This window comes from Triticum aestivum, chromosome 2A, assembly GCF_018294505.1.
Source record: "Triticum aestivum cultivar Chinese Spring chromosome 2A, IWGSC CS RefSeq v2.1, whole genome shotgun sequence".
NCBI lineage: Eukaryota > Viridiplantae > Streptophyta > Magnoliopsida > Poales > Poaceae > Triticum > Triticum aestivum.
The window spans coordinates 716926851-716945864 of NC_057797.1; the positions used below are offsets into that span (position 1 = coordinate 716926851).

A 19014-nucleotide genomic window follows, 5' to 3' on the forward strand; every position below is an offset into this window, starting at 1 on the left:
TCCGAGTTCTAGCACACGTTCAGCTCGATGACGATCCCCGGACTCCGATCCAGCAAAGTGTCGGGGAAGAGTTCCGTCAGCACGACGGCGTGGTGACGATCTTGATGTACTACCGTCGCAGGGCTTCGCCTAAGCACCGCTACAATTTTATCGAGGACTATGGTGGAAGGGGGCACCGCACACGGCTAAGAATATGATCACGTGGATCAACTTGTGTGTCTAGGGGTGCCCCCTGCCCCCCTATATAAAGGATCAAGGGGGAGGGGTGCGGCCGGACAGGAGGAGGCGCGCCAGGAGGAGTCCTACTCCCACCGGGAGTAGGATTCCCCCCTTTCCTAGTTGGAATAGGATTCAGGAGGGGGAAAGAGGAGAGAGAGAAGGAAGGGGGGCGCTGCCCCCCTCTCCTTGTCCTATTCGGACTAGGGGGGAGGGGCGCGCGGCCCAGCCCTGGCCACCTCTCCTCTCTTCCACTAAAGCCCACTAAGGCCCATATACCTCCCGGGGGGTCCGGTAACCTCCCGGTACTCCGGTAAAATCCCGATTTCACCCGGAACACTTCCGATATCCAAATATAGGCTTCCAATATATCAATATTTATGTCTCGACCATTTCGAGACTCCTCGTCATGTTCGTGATCACATCCGGGACTCCGAACAAACTTCGGTACATCAAAATGCATAAACTCATAATATAACTGTCATCGAAACCTTAATCGTGCGGACCCTACGGGTTCGAGAACAATGTAGACATGACCGAGACACGTCTCCGGTCAATAACCAATAGCGGAACCTGGATGCTCATATTGGCTCCTACATATTCTACGAAGATCTTTTATGGGTCAGACCGCATAACAACATACGTTGTTCCCTTTGTCATCGGTATGTTACTTGCCCGAGATTCGATCGTCGGTATCTCAATACCTAGTTCAATCTCGTTACCGGCAAGTCTCTTTACTCGTTTCGTAATACATCATCTCACAACTAACTCATTAGTTGCAATGCTTGCAAGGCTTATGTGATGTGCATTACCGAGAGGGCCCCAGAGATACCTCTCCGACAATCGGAGTGACAAATCCTAATCTCGAAATACGCCAACCCAACATGTACCTTTGGAGACACCTGTAGAGCACCTTTATAATCACCCAGTTACGTTGTGACGTTTGGTAGCACACAAAGTGTTCCTCCGGCAAATGGGAGTTGCATAATCTCATAGTCATAGGAACATGTATAAGTCATGAAGAAAGCAATAGCAACATACTAAACGATCGGGTGCTAAGCTAATGGAATGGGTCATGTCAATCAGATCATTCACCTAATGATGTGATCCCGTTAATCAAATAACAACTCTTTGTCCATGGCTAGGAAACATAACCATCTTTGATTAACAAGCTAGTCAAGTAGAGGCATACTAGTGACACTCTGTTTGTCTATGTATTCACACATGTATTATGTTTCCGGTTAATACAATTCTAGCATGAATAATAAACATTTATCATGATATAAGAAAATAAATAATAACTTTATTATTGCCTCTAGGGCATATTTCCTTCAGTTTGTAGAGCAGGCTTGTTGAAGGCCCAAGACCCGGAGGTGATTTGAGGCCCAAAGGTGCGAGCCGCCGTATGTTTAACTTGTCCTGTAAGGTAAGCTTAGTTAGAAACTGAGCCGGTCACATTTGTGTGAGACGGCCGAGACTCTGTAAGCCGCCGGGGATCAACCTGTATATAAAGGGGTGACCCGGTGGTGGGTTAACTCAAGAAACAGTGAATCAAGAACTAGGTCAAGCGTATTCGCTCCCTGGTAATCGAAACCCAAGCAATACAACCGAAAGCAGGAGTAAACTTTTACCTCATTGGGAGGGGCCGAACCTGGGTAAAACTCTTTGTTTCTTTTGTCCCGTTCAACCCCTTCGAGCTAACCTAATTGCGATGGCTCCACACCTAAGTCCTTTTGCTAGGACATCTGTCGTGTTAAGTCCAGGATAGCGAGGATTTGCTTCAACCGGAGATGATGGTGATGGCGGTGACAATGGTGGCTGCGGTAAGTTGCCCTCTTTTTCTACTTTTACTGGAACCACTTTCAATTTTTGTTGGAACCATTTTCTCGATTTGCTGCAGCAGGGGAGGATAGTGCTGAGTGACCACTGTGGCGGGGTGCCATGATTTTTGTTGCACAGATTTTTTGCTGGAACCAACATTTTGAGTTCCTGCAAGCGGCAAGGATGGTGCTGGGGCGGATACAACGGCGACGCCATGAATTTTTTTGCTGCATTGACTTTTTTTCCCGAGGAACCACTTTTCACTTTTTTGCTGGAACTATAGCAATTTTTTGTTGGAATCATGTGTATTTTTTGCTGGAACCATATCAATGTGTTTTGCTGAAATCATAGCATATTTGCTGCAACCACAGTATTGTTTGCTGGAGCCATATTAATTATTTGATGGAACTATGTGTTTTTGGTTTCAAAACTGGCGTATTCTTTGTTTTTTGTGCTGCAACTGACGAGCGGCGACAGCGAGCGATGAGCGCTGGGGAACCAGCAAAGCTTCGAGGTCGCGTGGCAAGGAATCGATGATGCTCATTGTGTTTTTATTTGCTTGTGCGTGTTGGGAAGAAGGACATGGAAAGGAGAGGAAGAGGACATGAGATGTGACGGTTCATGAATTTCAGATCGAATGGCTAGCAGCGGACCGACCGAAAGATTGGGCCGGCGCGCCCGCGCCTAGCATTGGCCATGGGAAAATTGAAGCTCACTCGGGACTGGATCAAGAGCCTAGTTTCTCATGGGCCGGTTTCACTAAAAACTCTTTTCTTTGTGTTGCCCATCGACGAAGTAGACTCTCTCTCAGCCGGTGTAGTGAGCCTCTAGTCGACAAAGGTAGTCCCAACGCTAGTTGCTCAAAAAAAGGTAGTCCCAACGCTTCCAAGGGGCGCCGGCGGCTGGGGTTTCTTCCTCTCCACCTCCACCACCTGCGGGCTCGCCGCCGGCTGGACCTGCTCAGCGTGCGGGATCGCGTCCTCGCCTGGCGACGTTGTCGTGCATTGCCCGTCGCGCCCTCGCCTGTCGAGTATTTTTCCTCGGTGCGCCGCCCTCCCGCAGCTCCGTCGCCTTCTCTACCATGGTGCGCCGCTGCCCGTTCGCCGTGAACCATCTTTAGTGTTGGGTAGCCTTGGTTCAGATCTTAAATATTTTTCCTGATTTGAATTTCCTCAGCTTTTGTAGATGGTAAGCTGCTATGCATCAGCCAAATGGTGGCATGTTTGGTGTTGAGATCTCATTGTCATCGGATTCAAATCTGGGCTGTGTTTCGTTCAAGGTCCGATTTCGCCGGTTGTAACCTGTTGATCTCTCAGTATAAGGCTCATATTTGCTACTCCTGTTGTCAGAGGAAGTTTCTGTCTTCTTCGCAAGCCTGCAACACCTGTTGCATTTTTGTTCACCATGGCCAACAATTCCACCTCTGAAGTTAGCCATGGCCAGCTACCCAAGACATCGTCCACATGCTTGACGGAGGGTGTCACTGCGGTGCATGATTTTGAGGTGGCCAATTACCGGTTGCTGGATGGCATTGGCATCGGCAAGCACGTCAGCTCAAGCAACTTCAGCGTGGGTGGCTTCGAATGGTTTATCAATTTCTTCCCGGATGGGAGGATGGCAGACTACGCTGACTATACATCAGTCTTTCTTGACCGTGTCATCCAACAGAATGACACTTATAATGTCAGGACTAAGTTCACCTTAAACATGCTAGAGAAAGACGGCGAGGCACAATTAACTAAATATAATGAGATAAATCATGTCTTTTCCTCAGCAAAGTCATATTGGGGCTACTTCAGATTCGTTGCCAAAGCGAAACTGAAATCATCGTCGCAAGCCAACAATGGCTTCTTCATTATACGTTGTGTTCTCACCGTGATAAAAGAACCTTGCACCGAGGTTAAGAGGAACACTGTTGTGGTTCCGCAACCTAATATGCAAGGCCAACTCTGCCAAATGTGGAAGGATGGACAGGGAGCAGATGTGACATTCAGTGTGAGTGGCCAATTGTTCAAAGCTCACAGATGCTTGTTGGCTGCACGGTCTCTGGTTTTCAAGGCGGAGCTCTTTGGTCCTATGAAGGAGAAAGAAACACAGTGTATCAAAATTGATGACATCGACCCTAAAATCTTTGAGGCGCTTCTTCACTTCATATACACAGATTCCCTGCTAGTCAATGAGCACCACAGAGAAGGTGAAATTGCAAAAATGCAGCATCTGCTAGTTGCCTCGGATCGATATGGATTGGATAGGTTAAATGGGATGTGCGAAAGTAAATTGTCTGAGCGCATTGACGTGGAGACTGTTGCAACAACATTGGTTTTAGCAGAGCAAGTGCAACACCATTGCAAGGATCTCAAAGAAGCATGTGTTGAGTTTATCGCTCCACGGAATGTTCTACAAGCTGTTATGGCAACCGATGGTTTCGAGCATTTGGTAGCAAGCTGTCCTTTGCTCATGAAGGAGTTACTGGACATGGTGTCCCGTGGTGGCTAGTTCTGTTTAAGAGGTAAAGGTATCATATGTGCAACTAATTATGCAGACTGCTAAATTTCAATCCATGTTCAGTTAACAATGTTTCAGCTTGTACGTGTTACCATGATATTGTGACGATTTGTGTTTGCGTCTTGATGTTATTTTTACTTTTTACCGTATCAGTTTGGTTACTACTTCATGGCATAATAACTTTAGTGTTTGACGGCAAGAAAACTTGTCTCAGGTCTCTTTCTCTAGAAATCTTGGCTCATTCATGGCATTCCTCTCTGGTACTATCCCCTTGTTAGAGTCCGAAGCAAAATGAAGCCTCCCCGTGTGTTTGGATTCTGGACCATCGGATCGAAATCTCCTCGCGATACAGGCCGTCGGATCTCGATCCAAATCGCTGTGGGTCGTTGGATATTTACCCGATCAACCTCGGCCATCGGATAAAAATTCAATGGCAACATAATGTAAAATCCATGCCCCCACCAGGGCATTTGGTCATTTCGCGATGACCTAGCCGCATCCTCCCTTCCGCACTCGCGCCTCCCCCGCGCCCAGCTCCTCCCGCCTCGCCACCTCCTCCTCTCCCCTCCCGCGCGCCTCCCCTCCCCTCCTCTCCCACTCGTCCTCCTCCCCGCTCCCCTTCCTGGCGGCGCTCCCGACCGCCGCACGACGTCTTCTCTTCCCCACCGTCGAACTCAGGCCGCCGCTCCGCCCCCCGTCCCCGTCGCACCTCCCCTCGAGCCGCCGGCTGGCGCTCTCCCTTCACCGGAGGAGTTGGGTGAGAGGAGCGTGGGCCTTCGCCGTCCTCGTGCACCCCATGTCGCCGCCTTCTCCTCCGCGCGCCCAGTCGGCCGCCGCTCCTCTGCGCCGCCTTCCTCCTCCTCCTCCTCGAGGCCGTCCAGGATCAAGCGTGGGCCGCGTGGATAGCAAGGTGGCAGAGCTGTCCGCGGCATAGTCGTGGGCGGGAGGAGCAGGAGGCCTAGCCATCTGCGGCGCCGTCGCTGCCGTGCCTCAATCCAGGACGAGAAGCTCGTCCTCCTGCTCCACCATATGCCCGTGTGCAGCTTGCAGATGCAGACTGGTGTTCGTGCTGCCTCTCCATCCCACAAAGTGTTTCCGCCTCAGGTAATCCACGTCTTGGTCCCCTGATCCAATACTTATCATAGATTTGAGTGACAGGAATGTTGTGCAGACTAGAGTGTGGAAGTCAGCTGCTCCCCTAAGTAAATTTCTATTGTGTGCAGTGGATTAGGGTCAAGATTTTGGGTTCAGAGAGATAGGTAGAGAGAGGATCATGTGCTTGCTTAGGTTCTGTACTCAGATTCAAAGGACACATCATATTTGTACACATCTCTTCCCAGCATCATGTTAATTTAACTATCTATTGCATTGGCACTATCTATTGGCTTGTATATCATGATATGATTGCCTCTTGGTGCTTTTGTGTATATGCTGGATCTAATAAATTCAACTTTTATCTAATCGCCCAATTATTTTCTTTTCACTGTTCTGCAGGGATTGGTTGGACATTGCCAAGCCAATATGATTCTAACTTTGCCTACATCTGTTTAGGAGAAGAAATAGAGGCGCGTGGACATGTGCATGTTTGCTCTGAATAAATCATGTTTGTTGCAGGTATTGTGCTTTGGAGTTCTGATGTATAACTCTTGCACGGTGTGTGAGAACATTCCCGTGGTTGTCTGCAGTAACAAGGTTTTTAGTAGTATGCAATTTCTGCCAAAAGCGACTACAACTTTGAGAAGCCCATCCTTTACCTTGCAAGCAAACTGGCTAGGTAATTGTCTCCCTCCCCATTGCTTTCTTCTGCCTGTGATCTCATATCATATATGCCTTTTAGACATTCATGCTTATTATTGTTCATCTTCCCATTGGCTCTTCTGAGTAAAGCAAAAGCAAGAAATGACTATAGTGTTTGATGCCGGCCAGAGAAAGCAGGAAGAGGAGGAAGCATAGAGGGAGAAGGGTGAGGAAGAGAAGAGCCTGACCGACACGTTGCGTCTCCCATAGGCACTGCGATGTGAGAGTCATATATAGTAAAAAGGTGAGCCTCCCGGCCCACACCTTATGGGAACAACAACTAGAGAAAAATGTGATGAAAAAATGTTTAACAATATAATTATGTTGTAAGCTAGAGAAAGATAGTGAGATAATTTTTGTTTTATTTTGGTTTGGTTGAGATAATGAAGGTTTTTATGTCAATGAAAAGAAAAGACACTTGCAGTTTTGTATGTTGGACTTGGTGTATGCCTCAATCTATGTTTTTAAGGCGACGCCTTACCGCCTTAGGGAGGGGGGCGCTTTGGCACCTAAGCGACGCCTAGGCGGGCGCTTTGGACGCCTAGGCGCCCAAAGCGGTCGATTTTCCAAAGCGGAGGGGGAGCACTTCGACGCCTAGGCGTCGCCTTAGGGACGCTTTAAAAACATAGGCCTCAGTAGCCGCTTAGGACGTCAATAAGTTTGTAGTGCTATAATTGTGTATGTATTGGGGCAGGTTATACTTTTGTTTATTGATTTTCTGCCTTTTATTATCCCTGTGTGGCATGGCTCTACGAATGGAACCACTTCAAACTAGAAATTTGAGAAAGTCTGGACTGGTTCAGTGTTTTGCTTAATTAGAAACAACTCTCCCTTTTGATTTGATTACAACAACAACAACAACAAAGCCTTTAGTCCCAAACAAGTTGGGGTAGGCTAGAGGTGAAACCCATAAGATCTCGCAACCAACTCATGGCTCTGGCACATGGATAGCAAGCTTCCACGCACCCCTGTCCATAGCTAGCTCTTTGTCGATACTCCAATCCTTCAGGTCTCTCTTAACGGACTCCTCCCATGTCAAAATCGGTCGACCCCGCCCTCTCTTGACATTCTCCGCACGCTTTAGCCGTCCGCTATGCACTGGAGCTTCTGGAGGCCTGCGCTGAATATGCCCAAACCATCTCAAACGATGTTGGACAAGCTTCTCCTCAATTGGTGCTACCCCAACTCTATCTCGTATATCATCATTCCGGACTCGATCCTTCCTCGTGTGGCCACACATCCATCTCAACATACGCATCTCCGCCACACCTAACTGTTGAACATGTCGCCTTTTAGTCGGCCAACACTCCGCGCCATACAACATTGCGGGTCGAACCGCCGTCCTGTAGAACTTGCCTTTTAGCTTTTGTGGCACTCTCTTGTCACAGAGAATGCCAGAAGCTTGGCGCCACTTCATCCATCCGGCTTTGATTCGATGGTTCACTCCCTTTTGATTTGATTGATTTTGTTAAAATCTTAGGCCTTTCTGGTGTTGTATACTTGTATGGCAAGGTTGTCTTAACAAAATGATCTATATACAGTTCTTTTGGTTTTGTTGGAACAACATGGTATTGTCCAGAAGAAAAATTGTAATATGGCGCAGCCAACAATTGTCAGATACTTGCCTTTAGAAGTTAGTTTCACAAAGAATCTTTATAGTATGAAAATAAGTTCTTTTAATGTCTCATTAACTGAATATTGTTGTACTCCATCAGTAAGTAGATGGCAAATTTACATAAACAACCATTTTTCCTCAGTTCAGTTTGAAAAGTTCTCATGTTTTCAATGGCAGGACTGAATCTGCCGAGCACCGGAGCTGTCCCTCAGATCCAACCACAACAGTTGGTTGATTTATCCCGATCTACTTAGCTGGTTTCATTGCAGGGTTACTCTTGCCTTCGATATTTCGACCTTCTTTGTGCTTCAATTATCCAGGTTCATCCCCTTTCCCTTTCTGTTCATGTATCTTGTCCATATGATCTATGTTTACGGTCTGTACATACCCATGGATGTAATACGTGTATGGTTATCATCATAGATGTTTACTATGGTGCCTACTACTTTTCACAGATATAGGGCTGATATTTGCTTACAAAAAAGGGCAATGGCTCATTACGTTATTAATTCCAGTTGATTGGTTGATTAGTGACATACAATATGATTAAGTGAGTGCACTTGATAGGTGGGGATTCAGCACAGTAGCTTTTGTTGCCTTTCTTATCTTGTTAGGCGCCTCTTTTTTTTCTGTCAAGGAGGACCGATTTGGCCTGAGGTTGTGTCCTTTCTCTTTCGAAAGGAAGTTTTTGTTCCTATCCAGTGCTAGGAGATGAATTGGTTGCATGGTAGGTCTTTCTGAATATGCATTTGAATATGAGATGTCTCAAGATTGTTGGTCTACTTCTTTTGGTCTTATATATACTATGTCTTTGGTCATGACAACTTGGAACAACTTGTGTGTGCCTCTCAGATTCCTACAGAAGGACGGATACCCTTTCTTTTCTATTGGATGGGCAACAACATAACCCCGCTGTGCGTATGTGGCCGGTGAGTTTGCATTTTTTTTGAAAATTATTGCTACTAAAAGAAATAAAATTGTTTTCTTCATCCTTGTTTCAAACCAACTAATTTTTGTTTGATGACATTTGGTAGATAATAAATTTGTTTTGGTCCATTCTCTCAGCTCACACTGATTCCACTCTTTTTAAGACTCCGGTAGCAACTACATACACAAATGATAATATATGTTTACATCTAACTTTCTTCTGTGTAAGTATGAGTAAATGTATTAGTGTGTTCTTACTCTTTCTAGGACTATAATAACAACTATGGTATGAAAGCGGCAAGGAGGTGCTACCTGATATACATCAATGACGATGAAGGTATATACACATACTTATGTTAGAGAGTGAGTAGAAGAGTGGGGAGGGTGAAACATATGCCTTGTGCATGTGTGAAGCAAGCAATGCATTTTTGCCTTATTTTGCTTATATTTGTGTATGTATAAACGGGCATGACATGTATATAATCAGAGGATGGATTGCTTCCAGTTCTGTTCTTAGCTAATGGTTATTTGCCATCTGATGCGGTGTTGTTGTTTGTAGATTCGGGCGGCGGCTAGGGTTCGATTTCTGCCGTGGATGATGGATCTCGGCTCTTCCCCTGGTTGATTGCGATGGATGAGGTAATTCATGAAGATGTTCTCTGCTTTACGCTTGATTTGTAGTCTCCTTTTTCTTGGTTTGATTTGTTTCCGACCGATGCGCAGGATAAGGGTTAGGGTTGGCCCTTGGTCTCAGGTTGCCGCGTCGTCCTCGTCTTGGGCTTGCAAGGGATTGGATCCGGTGTGATTGATTCTTCCTCTCGCAAGGTGGGTACATCCTATCTTCCGATTTCTTCCATGAGTTTTGGTTTGCTGCTCCAGGTCCTCTCTCTCTCTCTCTCTCTCTCTCTCCCTCAGGTTTAGATCCCTTTTTCTAAAGCTCAAGACTTATAGTTCAGTTTGTGTGCAACAGCTTGGGAGGGATAAAAGAGGTCACTGGTAGATGATGGGGGAGCAAGCAAGGACTGATGGGTGCATCACTACACTGCTACCCGTTTCTCAACTTTTGCTTTACACGACACTATTTCGACAGGTATAATTGTTTCAGTAATTTCAGTTCTTGCAAGTCATCATTTTGCTAAGAGAAAATTGATGCATCACATTACTAATGAAGTGGGTTTACTGAAACCTTTCACTTTCAAGGTAGGAGACTGATATGAACTGCCAATGTAATTTCTTTTTATTTGTGATTCTTGCTGTTTAATTGATTGACTGGTGTGCCTATGATTTCTAATATATGAATTCCTTCATCTTGTGTATTGAATATAGGATTTAGCTACAAATAATCATTAATCAACTAATGTAATTTCTTTGCCAAGTTGTAGTTAGAGTTAAATGTGCCACTGGTTATTTTATATCCTTTATTTATTCTTATTCTTCTAAATGAAATAGGAGATTTGTTGGTGCTCCATTAACTAAATATCACTGACAAAATGTTGTTCTCATTTCAGTTGAGAGAAAAGTTGCATACTTTGTGAACCAATTGGAGATTCATGTTGTTTCCCTGGATATTGTGTAGTTAGAGTTGATGTCACTGGTTATTTTATATCATTTGTTACTATTCTTTAATCGCCAAATCATATAGGAGATTTTGTTGGTGCCCAATTAACCAAATGTTACTGACAAAACTGACAAAATGTTGTTCTTATTTCAGTTTGAGCGCAAATTGCATGCTCTATAAACTAACGGGAGATTTCTGTTGTTACCAGAATATTGTACGAAGGGTGGACTATGAAGGGAAACACTGGTGTTCTAAGATAGATGTTCTGTGTTTGAGATCTTGCCTTGGTAGCTGGATGCCTTGGTGCAAGACATTCAAGGTAAGATTGATCCCCTGTACCCATGAGTTCACTTCTCATGTAGAGCTAATAGTCCTGTTATTTTTCTATACACTATGGCAGAGTAGAGATATATTGTGTATGCCAACATGTATGTAAGAGTAATAGTAATATGATACTTCTGATTGTAGATCCAAGGTTTTAAACCGACAAAAAATGCTATCAATTCTCATATCAAATTTTTATGCCAGATGTGCATGCTCAAAGATTTTGGTCGGCAACTTATAGTGTGTATCAAAGGATTCTGAAAAAAATAAGGTTGAGTTGTTATTGGACATTGGACCTTTATATCTTTTGCATGAAATTTTATTTACTACTTGAGCTCTGTATTTTTCCTGTGCATATCTTTGTGCTAAAAAATGCATTTCTGTTAAATAGTAATTCCTAACTAATTGTTTCTGATAAACAACGATGCCTTCCTTACACAGGTTGTTTGATGTGTTTGTGCTCGTCGGCGGGACGGTGCAAGGCGCAACTCCGACGCGGTTCCTCGCCGGTTGGACGGCGTTCAGGCGCAACCCCGGCGCGCACTGAGTACTGCCTCGGCTACAGCCTCCCTCGGTGAGGTCCATCTTCCTCCCGCTCCTCTGCTTCGGCTACTGTATGGGACATGGCCATGGCTATACTGATGTGGTGCTTGTCTGGTTGATGCTCTATGCCCTACTCATGCATCGGTTCCTACTTGAGCTCTGTACTTGTGGATCCATGCCATTTTAGGGTTTGCAGGCTGCTGTTCATGTTTAGTTGCTATCATAGGAGCTAATGTGATGCTCTGGTTTACATGTGGATGCCCTGGTCCTATAGCTATGCTCCTGGATTTGATAGATTGATCAGTGGCGTTCGTGCTTGGGCGATGATGATTAATCGTGGCTGAAATAAGTGTGCCTTTGAGCAATCGTGGCACCTGTGCGTATCAGGTTGGATCCTCCCTCTTGTCTCTAGAATCCTTTTTGATCCTGTGATACTTGTTGTTGTCCTTGGATGGTCATTCTTGTTGAGTGATAACCAGGGCAACTCCACTGTATGAACAGATTGATCTGGTGATAAGAGATGACGGGGGTAGGTTATATGATCGAGGAAAGGTGAATCTGAGCCCGATATGCATCCCCTTGTTAGAGTCTGAACCGAAAAGGAGCTCTCCCGTGCGTTTCCACTTGTTAGAGTCTGAACCGAAATGGAGCTCTCCCGTGCGTTTGGATTCTGGACCGTCGGATCAAAATCTCCTCGCGATACAAGCCGTCGGATCTCGATCCAAATCGCTGTGGGTCGTTGGATATTTACCGATCAACTTCGGCCGTCGGATAAAATTCCAATGGCAACAGAATGTAAATATCGTGCCCCCACCAGGGCATCTGGGTCATTTTGCTTGGGGGGGGGGGGGGGTTATAAAATGACCGCGGCTTCCTGCGATGAAAACCTAGCTGCCGCCTCCTCTCTCACTCGCTCTTCTAGCTGCCTCCCTCCCTCCCACGCAGGTGGTTCCCATGGCGATGGCGGCAGCGGCCACGGAGGAGGGCGGCATATCAGCGGCGCCGGCAATGGTGTCCGTGCCGGCTATGCAATGAACCCTGAACCATTTTTATTTGTATTTAAAGGTGTTGCTTATTTATGCTCAAGTGGTGTTCGTGCTAGGGCGATGATGATTACCTTGGCTGGAATTAGTGTGCCTTTGAGCAATCGAGGCACCAGTGGGTATCAAGTTGGATCCTCCCTCTTGTCTCTAGAATCCTTTTTGATCCTGTGATACTTGTTGTTGTCCTTGGATGGTCATTCTTGTTGAGTGATAACCAGGGCAGCTCTACTGTATAAACAGATCGATCTGGTGATAAGAGATGATGGGGTAGGTTATATGATCGACGAAAGGCAAATCTGAGCCCACTATGCAATAAAACTGCAGTACCTCCCCTAATGTTTGTAATATTGAAGGAAAAAAAGAACTTTTCATGTCTTGCTACTTTAAAATTCCAAAAGGTTCATTCTTCCTTTGCTGGTTACTTAACCATGTTTTTTGTTTTGCTTTGGTTCTGGTTGAGATACTAAAGGTTGTTTTTATATGAAAAGAACAGACACTTATAGTTTTGTATGCCTCAACTGTAGCTCAGGATCCAGTGTTGTAGTGTTTTGCCTAATTAAAAAAAACTCTAATCAATAATAGTCGTTCTTTCCTTATGATTTGAACTCTGAGAGGGCCATTGATTCTTGATCTTAAGGTGACCCCATTTTTCTATGCGTCATGCTGCTCTATGTTCCTTTTTAAAAATTCTTGCTTGCATTTTGGGTTGGTTTTCTGCTCTATGTTCCCTTTTAGTGTTTCTTTCCGTTGTTGCTGCACTCCCTTTTCTGTATACTACATGATCTTTTTGTATCTCATTCTGCTGCTTCTTGGTTATTAGATGCTTTGAGTTTGAGTGGCTTGAAGATACAGATTACACAATGTTCTGTTCTGTCATATGCCATGTTGATATGGATACAATGTTAGCTTTTGATATGAGCTAGAATTATGTTGCCCCACCAGCCTGAAAATGTGATAAATAAAAGCCTACAATGCTCGTTTATTTGTATTTACAGGCTTCCTTGTGCAGATAATTTACTCTTTGTTCCATAGGATCACATTTGGTAGTGGCGTGACCTGAACCTTGATGCTTTCTTCTTGCTGCTGCTGCTGTATTATGTAATGGAACTGTTAGATAAGGTAGTTAACTGTCTAGCCGTAGGTCTTAGTAGTGCAGATTCATTTTCTTTTCTAGGGTGTGCAGAACAAGATCAGGAGATGGTAGTAACTGGCAGCTACTTCTGAGTATAAATTTTGCTTTTCTGGATTATCATATTCCTTTTGTTTCTCATAATGAAGCCGCCGGGCAGTGCTCCAATCTTGTATTACTGGGCAGTGCACGCCGTTGCCACCAGTTGCGCCTTGCGCGGCCGAGGGGCGCCAGCCGCAGGTGCTCGATGCGGCGCTCCCCTGTCACTCCTTCTGCGACCGCTGTAGGTGTTCCCTGGTCGTTCTTCCTCCTCCATTGGCAGGAGGGGCTCGGCTGCAGTTCTGCTACAGTCAATCTCTCTCTCTCTCTCTCTCTCTCTCTCTCTCTCTCTCTGCTCCACCCATCATCGTGGAATTGCAGGTCGTTCATTAACACTATTTGATATCTGAGAACTAGAAATGCTGAAATCTGAAAATTGGAATCTCCAGTTAACTGAATTTTTGAACGTTTAATCTTGTCTAACTATTTGTGAGGTTTATTGGGTTTCCAGTAGATAAAACCTACCCTATGTATTTATAAATGGAGCAGAACTGTATTTATAGAACTTCAGAGAATATATTGTTGTCTTCATATTCTTTTATTACTGGAGCCACCATACAAAACTCTCTAGAGCAGAATTCTATTTCAACTATAAATGACAGGAACAAAACTTTTATATATTTTCTGTGTGTGTAGATGCTTAAGCTTAAGCTTCTGTTATTTGCTTCAGTTAGAGATTAAAGAAGACTGAAATTGAGTCGATGGTGTATATACTTGATATATATAAATGGTCAAAATACGGAAGTGCTTTTATGGAAGTCAAATATGCAGTTGTCTTCCTGATTGAATCTTCATTGTTGATTCCAAGTTTGCTGCTTCCTAAAAAGTGGAGATTTGTAGTACGGACAGAACTTCAACCTATTCAACATAGATCTTAAACTGACCAGACAATAGTATAATATTTTTTATTTACGTCCTTAGAATTGTATTGCCACAAAAAACATATTTGGAATCTCAAAGAAAGCAGGTTCTTATGCTACATAATTGTTTCCTCCACTTATAGTTAACCTCTCTATTTTGTCGTCTCTAACAGCCAAGATGAGTGCTTTACGCTTACGGCTCATGCTAACTGAACTGGTGATGTTTCTTTCTTCACCTCGATTGACGCCACATGTCCCCCCTGGTGAGTCTTGACACCATGTTTATACAATTAAGATCGCCCTCTGGTTGCTTGAACACATTTGATTTATTGCAAATTTTGGTACACTATTTTGATAGGAGTGTTCTTTGCTTACCGTTCACACTTACTAGGTGTTTTTCAGAACGTTTGTTAGAGCATAGTTCATGTATCTGGTACCTTAGCATTGTTAGCTTTTAAACTTGTTTTATGTCCATCACCCAGACATCATCTTATGTTCTTCTCAATTTGTGTGCGCAAAAGTTGCAATTCCATGTTCTAGGCTTAGCTCAACCAGATAACATGTAGGGAGTTCAATTTTATTTGTTAATATAATGGTGGAATCATATATCTCTAAGGTGCAGTCATTAGTCAAGTGTCAGTAACTTGCTGGTAGTTCTATTATGTCATGAACTAAAATGTTAAGGAGATTTCTTCCGTTTTATGAATTAACGATGTGGCCAACTGTTGTGAAGTCTCAAAAATGAGAAATGGTTGTCCATCAGTTGGGCTCTTGATTTTTTGCTTGGTTTTGTGAAATACATTTTGATTAGGGTTAAGGTTGGCCTTTAGTCTCAGGTTGCCACGTCGTCCTCGTCTTCGGCTTGCAAGGGACTGGATCTGGTGTGATTGATTCTTCCTCTCGCAAGGTGGGTACATCCTCTGTTTCGATTTCTTCCCCAAGTTTTGGTTTGCCTTACCGGATTGCTTCGCGTCTATACACGATTATACCCAAAGCTCACTTTCCTTTCTTAACTCATCTGGGGTGGCTCTTGGATCCATCTGTCCTGTTTAGGTTATGATGGCCGACAAACAGCTCCAAGTTCACAGGTCGCCAGGCTCGCCGAGTGACGCTGGCTCCAACGGTGGTCTGTGAGCACTTGCCCAGGTCAATTGATATTTGTGGTGGCCCTTCTCTGTTTTTACTTGGAAAAATTTAGTCTGTATGTGCCTCAGTGATTTTTAAAATCAAAGGAAATGCTCTGTGCAGAAAAATACATATCTAATCTAGGGGGTATATGTAATAGCGGTAGATAAATAATAATCTTTAGATTCAGGCAGTATACTACAATCTGCCTTCTGGAGAGGGGCCTATGCTTGCTAAGTTCTTTGTACGGTGCCTTCAGGGAGGCTGTGTGGTGCCGGCCGGATGTACGGCGAGGTCTTCATAATGGCATCTAGTCACCCTTGCCATATGGATCATATGTAAGCTCTTCCTGCTAACCTACAGGAGTACATTTTGATGCTTCAAGTCTGAACCTATGTAACTTGTGAACTAATGCCTCCCTGAGTGTGTGTGTGTGTGTGTGCACGCGCTATGTTAAATCAAACTTCTTCAGACTACTGTGAAGTAATGCCACTTGTCATATTGACCAAATTTCATTGCTTGATGGCCATTTAGAGAGGCCATTTAGAGTTGTCAAAAATCTAGGACTGTGAAGTCTATTTACACTGTCAAAAATCTCGGACTGTTTTCAGAGTTGCTACAACAATGGAATTTTCAGTTTGACAAAACAGTTTAAACTGAAAATCTGGGACTTCACATTTGCTACAACAGAGTTGTCAAAAATTCAGTTTACACTGTTAGTTTGACAAAAACTGTCCAAACTGAAAATTCAGTTATAATGGTGTAGGCATTGTTAATCTTTGGGGATAATTGTAGATGTTGTGAAGTGATTTAGATGTCTGCTTTGCTGCGCATACTGGCATCAAATAATTCCAACTTAATTCAGTAGAAAATTGGTAACTCATGTAGGTTGGCATCAAATTATTGCCAGTAATACATTTATTGGCAATCAGTACATGATCAGTGACTGAACTAAGTTGTAATCCTTTTGCTGAATTGGCCCCTGTATTACTGTAGTAAGCTGCTCTAGAACGTTGTAATCCTTTTGCTGTATGGCAGATTTCTATTGGCTTGATCAAACTTTGGCTGCAATACGGTAGTAGGTAGAGAAGTAGGTTTTTGCCCTGAAGTTATATTATCTATTTACAAGTCTCTCATGAAGGAGTGCCACTCTATATGAACTTTTTGTGTTTGTGGTTTTTTATACTTGAAATGCTTCAGTGGTTGTATATAGATATACCCGGCAGCTAGCAAGCTGCCGGGGTGCGGCAAGCCGCATTTCCTATCTAGTTTGACAACAACGAAGCTTGCCTAGCTAGGTGTGTGGTAGGTGGGTTTGAGGTACGGTATCTGGTAGTGCTCCTTCGTCCTGTCGTCGTTTGGTTCTAGTTGTGAACTTTTTTTTATCTCTCTTATAATATTAGACATGCAATCCTCCTTCGTGATTCCAAAAAAAGTAAATAGAGTATCAACCAAATGCACAAATGCACAAAACAAGAAGCTTTTCCTGATAAAAGGCTTGCACAAACAGAAGTTAATGAATATATTCACTTGACCAAGCTATCTTGTTCACAACTTGGTCTTGAACGGCACATAGTTTTTGAGGCATCGGGTGATTCACACCCACGGTCGCCGCGAAACACACGAAGCTCAGGCCCTGTAGCGCCACCCACTTCCAGGAGGACCTTTTCACTTAGCTTTGCCGGACGTGCATCTCCACAGCCCACAGGGGAGTATACGGTGAGCGGCCAGAACCCGAGCGCGCCGAGGAGCAAGGATGCCGGATGTCGTTGAAGAAGAGCAGCAAGATGGCGAGGACCGTGCTCACGTCGACGAACGCCATCCTCCAAACCAGCCTGGATATACTGAAGCCGAACCTGCCGACGCCGAAGGGATGGTACTGGCGGACGGCGAAGTCCGAGTCTGGCCACCGCGCCGCGGCCCAGCTCTCCATGGCAGCGTAGATGGGCTGGCAGTAAACTTGGTAGGTACATACCGGTGAGGTGCACGACGATGCAGACATTGGCTTAGTCGATGAGCCAGAAGGGCTCGTAGAAGCCGAACCTGGTGAGCATGTTGCCCGGCGCCATGTCGCCGAAGGTGGCGTAGCCAAGGCACCTGCAGAGCATCACTGGTAGAAAAAGGGCCTGTTGTCCCGGTTTGTAAGGGCTTTTTGTCCCGGTTCTGAAACCGGGACTAAAGGGTCGGTACTAATGCCCTGTTTCTTTAGTCCCGGTTCAATTCAGAATCGGGACAGATGGGCCTTCACGTGGCCTGTGCGCGGAGCCCAGGCAGGAGACCCTTTGGTCCCGGTTGGTGGCATCAACCAGGACCAATAGGCATCCACGCGTCAGCATTTCTGTGGCTGGGGTTTTTGTTTTTTTTGAAGGGGGGGGGGGGGGGGGGGTTTGGGGGTTTTGGGGGGTTAATTTAGGTGTTTCATATATTGTGTTAGCTAGCTATAATTAATAGAGAGAAGTGTCCTCTCTTATGTCCGTGCTTGGTCGACCCTACGTACTATACATACATATAGAAAGGACTAGACATGCTAGCTAGCTAGTAATCAAACGAAGGAAACAGAAGATCGTCATGAACATATCTGCATACAAAGAGAAGTGATATCGACCACCTCTCCTTCTCCGAGAGATTGGTTGAACAACAAGTTCTCGTATATCTATCCGACACTACCGGCTACATATGTACAATAATTATCTCTTACAAATATAATCATACGGACTCAGGGTCCACATAGAATTCTCCGTCTTCAGGGATCACGTGGTCAAGAAAGAATGCCGCCAATTCCTCTTGAATTGCTTGCATGGGAGCTGGTGCTAGGAGTTCATCCCGCTTCCGAAACATCTAATTTAAAGAAGGGGGTCAATACATATATATATGAATGAATGAAACTCAACACAAATGATGGTAATAAAATAAAATGGTGAATGTTGTTATTTACGTACTTCATATTGTTCGTCAGTGTAGCCCCGCTCACAGGTCGTGTGGCGGATGGACTCGCAAATGTAGTATCCACAGAAATCATTTCCTTGTTCCTGCCACAACCACTTTACAAAAAATAGAGGTCAATCAAACTGATACGCAAGAATACTAAATGGTATTGATGAAACTAGCGCTTGAATAACTAGTAGATGCGCGGAACATGCTACTATAGTATTTACTTTCGGGTGTCTAAATTGCAGCTCCTTCGGCAGTCCCGGAGCTTTTCTGGTGAATTTTCTCCAAACCCTGCCGGACAAAGAAAACAATTACTTGATATATCAGGAAATGAACAAAGTTGCTGATATGGTGAATAATGATCGATTTAACTTAATTCTCGAGTATTTGAGTCATGTCTGCATAGTCCCAGGGATCTTTTCGTCTTGAGTCTAAGACGGTTACTAGTCCCTGCGCAAGCTTAATCTCTAGAAGAATATAGTGGAAACTGCACACGCATGCATAACTCATCAATTATGAAG

At 44.5% G+C, this 19014-nt stretch overlaps 1 protein-coding gene and 1 long non-coding RNA gene across 2 annotated transcripts; both read left to right on the forward strand.

Annotated features, from left to right (window-relative positions):
- Window positions 1-3229: 3229 nt before the first annotated feature.
- On the forward strand, window positions 3230-4773 carry LOC123186144 (BTB/POZ and MATH domain-containing protein 2-like). Its single transcript, XM_044597933.1, has one exon. The coding sequence runs from the start codon at window positions 3442-3444 to the stop codon at window positions 4531-4533; it is 1092 nt and encodes a 363-aa protein (XP_044453868.1). The 5' UTR covers window positions 3230-3441; the 3' UTR covers window positions 4534-4773.
- Window positions 4774-5116: 343 nt separating this feature from the next.
- On the forward strand, window positions 5117-16491 carry LOC123190495 (uncharacterized). Its single transcript, XR_006496367.1, has 15 exons — window positions 5117-5646; window positions 6037-6156; window positions 6228-6316; window positions 6469-6583; window positions 8132-8274; window positions 8807-8883; window positions 9149-9218; window positions 9441-9520; window positions 9605-9706; window positions 9852-9971; window positions 10648-10758; window positions 11205-13761; window positions 14611-14700; window positions 15268-15344; window positions 15491-16491. It is a non-coding gene; the product is annotated as an uncharacterized lncRNA (long non-coding RNA).
- Window positions 16492-19014: the final 2523 nt, after the last annotated feature.

Bases quoted from the DNA above. Each gene is read 5' to 3' on its own strand.
- LOC123186144 (XM_044597933.1), top strand. From the start codon at position 3,442: ATGGCCAACAATTCCACCTCTGAAGTTAGCCATGGCCAGCTACCCAAG.